At 40.5% G+C, this 14,130-nt stretch overlaps 1 protein-coding gene across 1 annotated transcript in view; it reads right to left on the bottom strand.

The window, feature by feature from the left end:
- Positions 1-14,130, bottom strand: part of ablim1a (actin binding LIM protein 1a) — a gene marked incomplete at both ends in the record, with an annotated part of 86,475 nt that overhangs the window by 50,581 nt on the left and 21,764 nt on the right. Inside the window, one exon of the mRNA XM_084153068.1 lies at positions 5,807-5,941. Coding sequence (XP_084009194.1) covers positions 5,807-5,941 — 135 coding nt within the window. The remainder of the gene's footprint in view (positions 1-5,806; positions 5,942-14,130) is intronic.

Genomic DNA, 14,130 nt, shown 5'->3' with positions numbered 1-14,130 from the left:
CAATGTGCAGAGTGAACTCTGCTTCCGATGATACATTTTCCGCTTTGAGGGGGACTGAAACCCCTTACAATGAAACTCCCGGCATCAGTCCCGCAACTGACCCGATGACTCCCACTGGAGAAACACTGAGCGATATTGCAGAAAGATATCCTTGTCTCAGTTCGCAGGTACTAGAATGGTTTCCACACGCGGACGCTGTGGTGACTGGCAGGGCATGGCAGCCACTGAGCGTTTTGAAGCACAAACACCAGGAGATTTGGTTGAAAGGTAACAGCCAATCTACTAACAATGCGGCTGCCGACAACTCGTACAAAGGGTCCGACCATTCCATTTGTGCCTCGGACACCAACCGCTGGTGGGGGGGTCCCGAGACACAAAGGGGGGGAATACTAGCCCAGACCCATGATGAGCCTCATCAAGGCCGGTGACGGGGTCGACACTATGTGCAACACGGTACGAGGCCGCCCGATCAGGAAACAAATCTAGTTGTAAACTTCCCCAGGAGAAAAGAGAGGAGCGGACAAGCTCCTCGACGGGGATAACCTTAGAATACATCTGAGATATCACTGAGTTGTACCACACTTGTCATAAAAGAAGTACAGTGGACTTTGTAAATCAGTGGTACAAACTGAGTGTGTACGGGGCCTAGATCATCCCTAGCTCTCCAACAAGTCTCTTTCCAACAGACGTCTAAAAGTGCACGCTCTGAGACTGCATGCAAGGCTTCTCTATACCCAGCGCCTTTACCCAGGTACAGTTGAAGACGGAAGTTTACATACACTTTAAACTCAGTTTTTCACAATTCCTGACATTTAATCCTAGTATAAATTCCCTGTTTTAGGTCAGTTGGGATCACCACTTTATTTTAAGAATGTGAAATGTCAGAATAATAGTAGAGAGAATGATTTATTTCAGCTTGTATTTCTTTCATCACATTCCTAGTGGGTCAGAAGTTTAAATACACTCAATTAGTATTTGGTAGCATTGCCTTTAAATTGTTTAACTTTGGTCAAACGTTTCGGGTAGCCTTCCACAAGCTTCCCACAATAAGTTGGGTGAATTTTGGCCCATTCATCCTGACAGAGCTGGTGTAACTGAGTCAGGTTTGTAGGCCCCCTTGCTCGCACATGCTTTTTCAGTTCTGCCCACAAATGTTCTATAGGATTGAGGTCAGGGCTTTGTGATGGCCACTCCAATACCTTGACTTTGTTGTCCTTAACCCATTTTGTCACAACTTTGGAAGTATGCTTGGGGTCATTGTCCATTTGGAAGACCCATTTGCAACCAAGCTTTAACTTCCAGACTGATGTCTTGAGATGTTACTTCAATATATCCACATAATTTTTCTTCCTCATGATGCCATCTATTTTGTGAAGTGCACCAGTCCCTCCTGCAGCAAAGCACCCCCACAGCATGATGCTGCCACCCCCGTGCTTCACGGTTGGGATGGTGTTCTTCGGCTTGCAAACAACCCCCTTTTTCCTCCAAACATAACGATGATCATTATGGCCAAACAGTTCTATTTTTGTTTCATCAGACCAGAGGACATTTCTCCAAAAAGTACGATCTTTGTCCCCATGTGCAGTTGCAAACTGTAGTCTGGCTTTTTTATGGCGGTTTTGGAGCAGTGGCTTCTTCCTTGCTGAGCGGCCTTTCAGGTTATGTCGATTTAGGACTTGTTTTACTATGGATATAGATACTTTTGTACCCGTTTCCTCCAGCATCTTCACAAGGTCCTTTGCTGTTGTTCTGGGATTGATTTGCACCAAAGTATGTTCATCTCTAGGAGACAGAACGCGTCTCCTTCCTGAGCGGTATGACGGCTGCGTGGTCCCATGGTGTTTATACTTGCGTACTATTGTTTCTACAGATGAACGTGGTACTTTCCGGCGTTTGGAAATTGCTCCCAAGGATGAACCAGACTTGTGGAGGTCTACAATTGTTTTTCTGAGGTCTTGGCTGATTTCTTTTGATTTTCCCATGATGTCAAGCAAAGAGGCACTGAGTTTGAAGGTAGGCCTTGAAATACATCCACAGGTACACCTCCAATTGACTCAAATGATGTCAATCAGCCTATCAGAAGCTTCTAAAGCCATGACATCATTTTCGGGAATTTCCCAAGCTGTTTAAAGGCACAGTCAACTTAGTGTACGTAAACTTCTGACCCATTGGAATTGTGATACAGTGAATTATAAGTGAAATAATCTGTAAACAATTGTTGGAAAATTATTTGTGTGATGCAAAGTAGATGTCCTAACCGACTTGCCAAAACTATAGTTTGTTAACAAGAATTTTGTGAAGTGGTTGAAAAACTAGTTTTAATGACTCTAACCTAAGTGTATGTAAACTTCCGACTTCAACTGTATCCTTAAATGGCATTAGTCAGTGGGGTTTGGATGGATTAGGATTTCAAAGAGGAAATCCGATTGCCCCTATCACTCCCATTGATTTGTAGCTAGCGGTGGCTAAAGTTAGCTGAAGTGTGTAATGGCTGTTTAAAGCAAACCAAAGCATGGATTACTATTTTTCTTGGCCCATCTAACTTCAAGTTTAGAACATCAAGTTGTAAAATCCTGAACGACCCTTTAACCCAACCACAGTGGTCTGAGAGGACACTGTTATATTTCTATCTGTTGTAGGATCTGACCTATATCCCATCATGGGTCAACACCCCGTTATCCTCAACTTTAAGATCACTGATCTGTTATTATGTCACAATATGTGGCCTTTGTCTCACCTATTAGAGTACACTTTATATTACACTTTATTTTGCATTTTGCATTAGTATGCAGAGAGGTTCAGTTATATAAACAAATGTGTGACAGAAACACACTTCTGTGTTTGATAACGCTCTTTCAGTGTAAAAAGGCAGTGTTTTGACAGGTCGGTGACAACTTAATCATAGCCATACAATTACCATATGAGTCATGTACGATACATTGTGCGAATAAAAAAGAGAGCCTCAAAAAAGTCCTACATTATTGGAAAATGCCAGAGAGCTGAGTTATCGGCGCCTGGGACGGTTCGATGCTTGAGATAGCTACCTCTAATTGTCCTTATGCAACGAGCCACATTCAATCCCAAGGATGAATGGGACAGAGAGAGAGAGAGAGAGAATAACGTTTATTTGAATTAATGCACAGAGTTGTGGACGAGATTAGTTCTTACCTAATCGATTTGAGCGAGAAACATCAGTCAGAGGTACAGTCTACTGTGTCCCAAATGGCACCCTATTCTCTAGTGCACTACTTTTGCCCAGGACCCATAGGTCTCTGGTCAAATGTAGTGCACTACAGTATGTATGGGATATGGTGCCATTTGGGACACAGTCTATTTGATTGGTCCTCAGCCCACCTCGTCTAATGCAGGTTTAGGCCACACAAGCCAGGCTGGTTTGCATGCCAGGTAACGGTGTTCTCTGTTGTAAGCCATGTGTTTGTCTCCCTGTGTGAGAGGCTGCAAGCTATAACAAAGCAATTCGTAATTGAAAGTGAAATGCATGGACAGTGCTAAGGTGAGTTTTTCTCTGAGCGTAGCATGCAATGGGTTCCTCTATAGACACGCACAAATACCATCTGGGGTTTGTGTTCTGTGTCTGTGTGTGTGTGTGTGTGTGTGTGTGTGTTTGTACACGTGCATGTGTACAGTATTTGTGTATGTGGAGGATAGGGACTGTGGGAGTATGTTTCAAACAAACTGACTAAAGACAACACAGAGGTTAAAATAGAACCACGCACACATTTTTAGCATAATTATTTTCTGACTAATGTACGTGTAGGAGCAAGCATGTTGCAACAACAATGCAAATTAAGTTAAAGGCGGTATCCCAAATGGTAACCTATTCCCTATATAGTGCACTACTTTTGACCAGGGTGCATAGGGCTCTGATCAAAGGTAGTGCACTGTATAGAGAATACAGTACCATTTGGGACATAACCAAAGAAAACAGAATCAACAATTTGACAGTTGCTCTTACACTTTTTAAGACGAAAGCTCTAACGTATGCTTTGACAACTGCCAGCCCACACACATGCATGCACACACACACCCCCACAACATAGTGCCTGTGAGGCCAGCAGCAACAACAACTCTCGACAGAGACAGATTTAGGGCTTTATCTAAACGTGGGAGGCATCTGAGCAGGTGGTGAGCGACGTCAGATCTAAAACAGTCGCCCCGTCAGAGATTAGCTTTAACAACCACAACAGTAGAGGTTCAGCCAACACAGTGTATCTGAAAGAAGATACACTATATATACAGAAGTATGTGGACACCCCTTCAAATTAGTCGACTCGGCTATTTCAGCCACACCTGTTGCTGACAGGTGTGTAAAATCGACCACACAGCCATGCAAACTTGACTGGCCTGCACAGAGCCCTGACCTCAACCCCATCGAACACTTTTGGGATGAATTGGAACGCCGACTGCCAGCCAGGCCTAATCGCCCAACATCAGTACCCGACCTCACTAATGCTCTGGTGGCTGAATGGAAGCAAGTCCCCGCAGCAATGTTCCAACATCTAGTGGAAAGCCTTCCCAGAAGAGTGGAGGCTGTTATAGTTGGGGGACCAACTCCATATTAATGCCCATGATTTTGGAATGAGATGTTCATAGCAGGTGTCCACATAGTTTTGGTCATGTAGTGTAACTCCAAATGAACGGACTTTTACTGTAACCACTGCCTGTTTAGAATGTTGAAATGATAATATAGCTATGTGACTCTGAATGCCACAGTAATTGCCTTAGAGTAGGATCTGATGACCTGGCTAGCTAACTAGCTAACTGACTAATTGTTATTCTCGCTTGCCGGACTCAGTATGCTCCACCTCCAGTCTGAGATGATACAGCAGCTGTGGGAAAAGACTAACTAATTGGCTGTTCAATCTGTTTATTATCATATTCACATCAAGGCACTTGTCACTTTGACACAACAAGAGATAAACAGGCCACACACTGTAGTCCTCTGGGCCTTCGGTGAACGAACAAGCACAGACTGTGATTCATTGGGACCAGGCTTTAGTGACTTGACTTGCACTTGGGGCTATAATCAGTGACCTAGCTACCAGCGACAAGCCATTTTCAATGGAAGGAGGAGACATGAGGACACACAGCAACTTAACAGTCGGTGACAAGAGCGCTAGCAATCAGAATTGAAAATGTTCTCATATTATGCAAATTTCAGCGACGCGCCACGTGACAGCCAATCAGGAGAAGGATGCTTGAGCTAGCTAGTTTTGACATTGGTTAACAACAAAACCGCCGTAAAGCGTGCTGCTTGAAGGCTACACTCACCATGGAAGAGTTCAACGATTTGATTGCTGATTATTAGTCTGAATCCCCCGTTAAAGTACAACATTTCACTTTTAAAACTACAAATTATGTTAACATATACCCAAATAATGTTGTTGACTCGTCCTATACTCGGATTTGTGGCCAAAGCATAAATTAGAGAAAAAACACTTTAAAAAAACCACCTCAAACTTGTATCTCAAACAGACTGTTTCTAAAATGCTTGCTATTTCCTCATAAAACATGATGTCACTGACCAATCAGCTGTTTACTTGTCATGAATATTTTGAATGGCTGATATATTCCCACTCCATTCAAACACAGAAAAACTGCTTTTCAACATACCGATTACCATTTTAAGGAAGGAAAACTATTTTAATCATATTGTCATATTATAGGACATATTTTATAGAAATCTGGAAACACTGGACAGTTACTTTAAACCCTTTTACTCCATGAGGAGCATAGGTCATACCATCATCAACAAATGATCTCCAGGGTTTGGTACTGTACTTACCTTTACAGGTGAAGCACTTCAGGTGGAAGTGCTTGGAATGTACCCGCAGCACCTCACCCTTACATGGCTCCCCACACTTGTAGCACTGGATCAGAGGCTTCTCATTGGAATTGTGTGTGTCCTGAGCGTGTGGCACTAGAATAGAACAGAAAACAAATAGACATGAGTATGAACCACTGTAATCACACACACTACACTGTTAAAATAGAAAGACTCAATACACCATCATTGTGTAGTGAAACCATGAAAAGTAGTACACCTAAGCTGAGATCTGGTGTTTGGAGGGTGTTTGAATGTAAACCCAATGTAAGTTTTATAATACACTGAATATATTTCTAAACTGAATGGAAGTACTCTGAAACACCGAAAGTGGTTCTTCAATCTGAATATTGGTGTGTTTTTAAGAGAGTCTTGTGAAAACAATTGTTTGTGTTTCAGTGAATGTAAAGTGCAGAATCAAGAGACTGTGTCTCTCATACAATCAAATGGTTTTGAAATGCCAATGGTTTATAATGTAAATATTGATTGATGACGATTTTCAGACCATATTTTAATTAACATTTTAAAGAAGACACTGGGAATTGAATACTTTTCCTAGGGTAGACAATGGCACTAATTATAGGTTACAGTTGCCAGGCCCATCGTGAGATTATAAATGATGTTACAATCAAAATATTTAGGGGTATGTAAGTTATAGCGCAGGTAACATGTATAAAGTGGGCCTTCATTACTGGTCTGTTTGTCATAACACTGCCTTAGTCCACTCAGCCAGTCTTCAGGAATAAACTGTTGTGCTGAACCACCCTTGTTACACTGAGCACATGGGACCCGATTCAGACAAGTAGACTTACCATGGACTCAAGTCAACATTTTTGAAAGTCTATGTTAAATCAACTTATCTCAAATCTGAATAGGAACTATACCTTTTTTTGTCTGCTTTGTTTAGACAGATTAGAAACAGAAGGAGATAGAGAAGGAGTGAAAGTGGGATAGGCGGATGTGGGAATAGAACCCCTGACTGTTGGGGCAGTAAAATGGTACATTTAATTTGAATTTTACCCACTAAACCACACAGACACATACCATGTGAAGAACTTGGGCCCCCATATCAGAATAAAAATGTTAGATTAAAGACAAATTGTGAATTTCAAACATTGTACTGCCGTACTGTTCAGAATTCCCCAGGTTTCTGGGGCATGGAGGTGGAAAGAGGGCATTCGTGTTTGGTGTGCCCTCTAGCAAACTCTATGGTCTTGTATGAAAACAGGCATGTTTGCATGCGCCTCCTGTGTATTCAGGCCCTTCACAAACTCAGACAGGAAAGAGCACACCAAACGCTCAGGTGAAACTCTCCAAAACAATCCAAGAAAGTAATTGTGACATGTAATGGAAACGGAAGATATAGGAGACATTTTCTAAGGATCGCCAACATTTTTATCAGTTTGACAGGGGTGGATTCTTTTTTTTTCTGCTTTTTCTTTTTTACCACGTTTTTATTTGTTTTGTAATTTTTTGTTGGGGGGATTTACAGGTACAGGTCATTATACATTTCAATGTATACGTTTATAAAACATGTACCCGTAGGCTGCCACTCAAAAGAAAAACAACAGAAAAAAATACATATAAGTAATAATAAATTCATATATAAAGAGGAAAAGAAAACAAAAAAGAAGTCTGCCTCCAACCCCAACCTCCCATACCATTCCCCCAACCAGCCAACATGTCTCCCCCACCTCCAGGAAACCATGTTTCCCACCCCTTCCCCCTTAGCATCTAGGGTTGCTCGTCAGTCACCTTCCAGACCTACACCCATGGGCCTGAAAGCAAAGAAAGTAAAAATAAATAGAAATAATAGGTGCATTCCGAAAGTATACAGACACCTTGAAAGTATTCAGACGGCCAGGCAAGTTCTTCCACACCGATCTCGACAAACCATTTTTGTATGGACCTCACATTGTACACAGGGGCATTGTCATGCTGTAACAGGAAAGGGCCTTCCCCAAACTGTTGCCACAAAGTTGGAAGCACAGAATCGTCTGGAATGTCATTGTAGGCTGTAGCGTTAAGATTTCTCTTCACTGGAACTAAGGGGCCTAGCCCGAACCATGAAAAACAGCCCCAGACCATTATTCCTCCTCCAGCAAACTTTACAGTTGGCACTATTCATTCGGGCAGGCAGCGTTCTCCTGGCATCCGCCAAACCCAGATTCGTCCATCGGACTGCCAGATGGTGAAGCGTGATTCATCACTCCAGAGAACGCGTTTCCAATGCTCCAGAGTCCAATGGCAGCAAGCTTTACACAACTCTAGCCGACGCTTGGCATTGCATATTGTGATCTTAGGCTTGTGCTCGCCATGGAAACACATTTCATGAAGCTCCCGAAGAACAGTTCTGGTGCTGACGTTGCTTCCAGAGGCAGTTTGGAACTCGGTAGTGAGTGTTGCAACCGAGGACAGACGATTTTTACGTGCTACGCGCTTCAGCACTTGGCTGTCCCGTTCTGTGAGCTTGTGTGGCCTACCATTTCGCGGCTGAACTGTTGTTGCTCCCAGACATTTTTCCTTCACAATAACAAGATTAACAGTTAACTGGGACAGCTCTAGCAGGGCAGAAATTTGATGAACTGACTTGTTGGAAAGGTGGCATCCTATGACGATGCCACGTTGAAAGTCACAGAGCTGTTCAGTAAGGCCATTCTACTGCCAGTGTTTGTCTATTGAGATTGCATGGCTGTGTGCTCAATTTTATACACCTTTCAGCAACAGGTGTGGATGAAATTGCCGAATCCACTCATTTGAAGGGGTGTCCACATACTTTTGTATATATAGTGTGTGTAATAGGTTATCCAAGGAATTTTTTTTTTTAACAAACCCGCTTTAGTCCAGTAGGACCAATTTGGGTAAGTAAGTCTCGAGATGGGAAGACAACATTTTGAAATACATTTTAAAATCTGTGTTTATCAAAGATAGGGGTCAATAGTGAGAACACTGGGTGGCATCCTTGCCTTTTTTTAATAAAAGCATAAATAGGGCTGTATTCACATCTCTCCCAAATTGACCCGTTGTGAACGGCTGTGTTAATCATTTTGAGCAATAGTGGACCTAATTGATTACCACATTTTAAAGACCTCAGGAGAAATACCGTCCCATCCAGGTGATATGCCTTTATTTATGCTATCCAATGCCCCTTTGAGTTCATTGAGAAAGATTTCAAATCAAATCAAATTTTATTGGTCGCGAACACATATTTTGCAGATGTTATCGCAGGTGTAACGAAATGCTTATGTTTCTAGCTCCAACAGTGCAGCATACCTAACAATTCCGGCTCCCAACCGGGGTGTCTTCCTCTGTTGAGGGATGAGGAGTTCTTAATTCTTTTAGACTTGGTGTGTGGATTTACAATCTGAGGTATATAGTTCTTTATAGATGTGGGAGAATCTTTGATTGATTAATGTGGGTTCTGATAGTAATTCCCCTGTTTCAGATTCAATAGTTGCTATAACAGTGAATTGATCATTACTGCTTAGCTTGTTGGCCAGTAAACGACTGGGACGATTACCATGGAAGTAATGGTTGAGTCTAACTCGATGGATGGCAAATTCTGCTCTCTGTCTTATCAATAAATGAAGTTCTGTCTTGACCTTGGAAACAGTAATAGCTACCTGGTCTGAAAATAGTGTTTGTTGAGAACGCTCTAACGCAGTTAATTTCTAATTCTGATATCTTTAATTGTGATATATTCAACCCAGATGCAAATGCAGTAAAAAACTAACAAAAAAAAACTTTGGTGGCATTCCATAGAATCCTGCGGTCATCAACTGCCTTTTTATTGATCAGTATGAATTAATTTAGATCAATTTGAAATTAATCACAGAATGTAGAATTGTGTAGTAATGAAACTTTGAAATACCATCTTGTAGCTCTTTTAGTAGATTCTAAGATTTGAAGTTGGCAGTAATAAGCGTGGTGGTCAGACAAGCTCAAATGTCGAATTTCTATTTTCTTGTTTAAAGAAAATAGAGGTGTAGATAATAGTATGAAATCGAAACGTGATAATGTTTTATGCCTGTTTGAGTAGAAAGTGTTCTCTTTTGCTCTTCAGTATTCAATGAGGTTGTAATCAGAGAGTATATGCTGGGGTGGATTTTTATTTTGTCAAACTTTCTTTATTGTGACAAATGATGATGGAATAGTTTTTTGGAATAAATTATGATTGCCGAATAATTTTGAAAGTATGTGGGCCAGATAATGTCATCATGTAACTATAAAGCTCCACTCCACATTTAATTCTTAATTCTTAATGCTAGTTGTTGTAGTTGTTAATTGATCCGTCATTGTTTGCACCTTTTATGCACTTGTTTTTACGGAAATGTTTTAGTTAATACTGCTGGTTTGTTTGCCTATTAGATTTATGAGCTTTATATATTGTTTGATTCTTGCCCCACATGCTATATGCTACACTAAATAGCCACTTCCAATTTAGCCTGCTCTAGCTTTGGCCTTCCACGGCACATGTTATTGCATCCCACTTTTGACATTCATATTGTTATCTTGTTGCTATATTTGCATAGCTTCATTCATGTATGTACATTTTGCATATTGCTATTGATATGTTTAATAATTGCATATTCATATTGCAATGTATTAATATTATAGCAGTTAATAACTTAATTATGCATTCATATGCTATCATTTTTGTTTGTTATTATTTGCTATTTCTCTGTCTCACTGCAGAAAAACTGGTGGATCACATTGAGCCCTGGGCTGAAGTTTTGTACACGTTTTGTATAAATGCTACTGCTAACATTAGCAGTCCATTGCCTGTAATTTTTTCCATGAATAGGAAATATAATGCCATATTTCCCTTGATTTTAAAGAATATGAACATGATCAATACATTACATATCTTTGACCTGTCTTACTTTATCAATATAAAAATGTGAAAGACCTGGTAGCCATTTCCTGCAGTCAAATGACCTAGTGGCCACATGGGTGGAGTGTTATTAATATTTTTCATAATTTCATAATTAATAAACATTTTAAAAAACACCGAAAATCTGGTGTTTCTAAGTCAAACGGTTTTGTTATATTTCAGTCTTCTGTGATGTATATAAAATGTATTAATGGGATGCAAACTCAAAATGTAATACATTTAAACTCTATATCTGACATGGAACAGGTGTCTTATTTTTTATAGCCCATAAACCTGTGTGTGAGGTGTATACTTTTGTTTCAAAGTAGATTTGTTTAAGACTACCAAGAAACACCCTGTGTGACCCTGATTTAGCCACTGCAGTAAAAGGTTAATGTTATGTTGTCATTTGATAATTTGCACAAAAAAATAAAGCATTTGAAGCTTCAAAATCATGTCTTAAAAAGTAATTTTGTACTTATTAATTATATCATGGATAAACGTATTAGTTTGTATTTTCACAAAACTATATTTTCTCATATCCTTTGTTTGAGAGTAATACTATACATTTGAGCTTTTGGAATTACTAATGAGGACTTAATCATCACACCTTATAAGAGCAGGGAATATACAATATTACAGTATTTGGAAACTTCAGAAGAAGGGATTTAATTCTGCACTAGACAGGATTCGAAACACCATGCAGTTGTGTAAAGTACTTAAGTAAAAATACTTTAAAGTACTACTTAAGTAGTAAAAAATAAAATAAAAGTAGTAAAAAATATAAATAGTAAAGTAAAGTAAAGATACACCAAAAAACTACTTACGTTTTTTGGTGTATCTTTACTTTACTTTACTATTTATATTTTTGACTACTTTTACTTCCCTACATTCCTAAAGAAGATAATGTACTTTTTACTCCATACATTTTCTCTGATACCCAAAAGTACTCGTTACATTTTGAATGCTTAGCAGACAAGAAAATGGTCAAATTCACACACTTATCAAGGGAACATCCTTGGTCATCTCTACTGCTTCTGATCTGGCGGACCCACTAAACACAAATGCTTCATTTGTAAATTATGTCTGAGGGTTGGAATGTGCCCCTGGCTATCCATAAATTGAAAAAACAAGACCGTCTGGTTTGCTTAATATAAGGAATTTGAAATTATTTATACTTTTACTTTTACTTTTGATACTTAAGTATATTTTAAACCAAATACTTTTAGACTTTTTCTCAAGTAGTCACCTTAACGTTGGTGGCAGCTCAGTTGCCACTAGTTTTAGTGTTACAAAACACTTAATTTTAACAGTGTATAGGTCTGGTTTCCTGTTCACAGGTTAAGGCTAGTCCTAGACTTAGACTTAAAAGCATGTCTAATGGAGATTCTCCATGTATACTGATTATTATTCCAGGGCCTACATGCATGAAGTGTCAAAATGTAGGAGTGCTAAAAGTTCTATGATCTAAAATGCAAAACTAATCCTAGATCAGCAGTCCTACTCTGAGAGGCTTTATGATACAAGCCCTGGACTAGGCTTAAAGGGGCAATATGGGATTGGTACCGCCATGTTTGGCATATAATTTATACCCATTTACTCTTGATGGATTTAACTTATAAATGCCTCATGAGCTTAGTTCAGCTGTCGTAACCCATCAGAACCCCACATTTGTAATTGGGGGGGGGGGGGGGGGGGGGGGGGGGTCAAGTGCAAGTGTGGAGGAGTGGGGTGACATGGGACAACTTGGGAAGGTTGAACACCAGGCGGAATGGGGCGTTCTGGATAAGATGAAGGGGTTTGATGGGAGCCCAGCCAACAGCGAGTTGCAGTAATCCAGACGGGAGATGACAAGTGCCTGGATTAGGACCTGCTGCTTCGTGTATGAGATAGGGTCGTAGTACTCAATGGATGTTGTAGAGCATGAACCAGCAGGGGCGAATCACTGCTTTGATGTTTGCAGAGAACGACAGGTTGTTGTATAGGGTCACACCAAGGTTCTTTGCACTCTGGGAGGGGGACACCGTGGAGTGGGGGGGGGGGTTATACAGAAGATAGAAGTCCATATTATAACAAGAACAGCTCAAATAAGCAAAGAGAAACGACAGACCATCATTACTTTAAAACATGAAGGTCAGTCAATACGGAAAATGTCAAGAACTTTGAAAGTTTCTTCAAGTGCAAATCATCAAGCGCTATGATGAAACTGGCTCTCATTAGGACCGCCACAGGAATGGAAGACCCAGAGTTACCTCTGCTGCAGAGGATAAGTTAATTAGAGTTACCAGCCTCAAAAATTGCAGCCCAAATAAATGCTTAACGGAGTTCAAGTAACAGACACATCTCAACATCAACTGTTCAGAGGAGACTGTGTGAATCAGGCCTTCATGGTAAAATTGCTGCAAAGAAACCTCTACTAAAGGACACCAATAAGAAGAAGAGACTTGCTTGGGCCAAGAAACACGAGCAATGGACATCACATGATAATGGTGCCGGAGAAGATGGCTGCCGTTTTACAGCCCTCTAACCAATTGTACTATTATCTGTGTTTTTTCGCGTTATTTGTAATTTATTTTGTACATAATGTTTCTGCCATTGTCTCTTATGACTAAAAATAGCTTCTGGATATCAGGACAGCAATTACTCACCTCTTATTGGACGGAGATTTTTTCTTCAATGAGTCAGAAGCGAAGGATATCCTACAGACACCCGACAAGGCCCAAATCCCTTTCATTCGCATGAGAAAGAGACTGAGATATCGTGGACGTAGGTCGGGGTGCCTTGTAATGATCCGGCGGAGAGCGAGTAAACTGCCTCTTCCATCAATCCTATTAGCCAATGTTCAATCATTTGAAAATAAATTGGACGACCTAAGATTAAGGTTATTCTACCAACGGGACATTAAAAACTGTAATACCTTATGTTTTAACGAGTCGTGGCTGAACGACGACATGGATAACATACAGCTGGCGGGATATACGCTACATCGGCAGTATAGAACGGCTGACTCCGGTAAGACAAGGGGTGGCGGTCTGTGTATATTTGTAAACAACAGCTGGTGCATAAAATCTAAAACTAAGGAAGTCTCGAGGTTTTGCTCTCCTGAGGTAGAGTATCTCATGATAAGCTGTAGACCACACTATTTACCAAGAGAGTTTTAATCTAAATTTTTCGTATCTGTCTATTTACCACCACAAACCGATGGTGGCACTAAGATTGCACTCAATGAGCTATATAAGGCCATAAGTAAACAGGAAAATGCTCTTCCAGATGCAGCGCTCCTAGTGGCCAGGGACTTTAATGCAGAGAAACTTAAATCCGTTCTACCTCATTTCTACCAGCATGTTAAATGTGCAACCAGAGGAAAAAAATCTCTAGACCACAAAGCTCTCCCTCGCCCTCCATTTGGCAA

Source organism: Coregonus lavaretus, assembly GCF_964263955.1.
Source record: "Coregonus lavaretus genome assembly, chromosome: 36".
Taxonomy (NCBI): domain Eukaryota; kingdom Metazoa; phylum Chordata; class Actinopteri; order Salmoniformes; family Salmonidae; genus Coregonus; species Coregonus lavaretus.
This window is presented reverse-complemented; position numbering and strand designations above follow the sequence as displayed.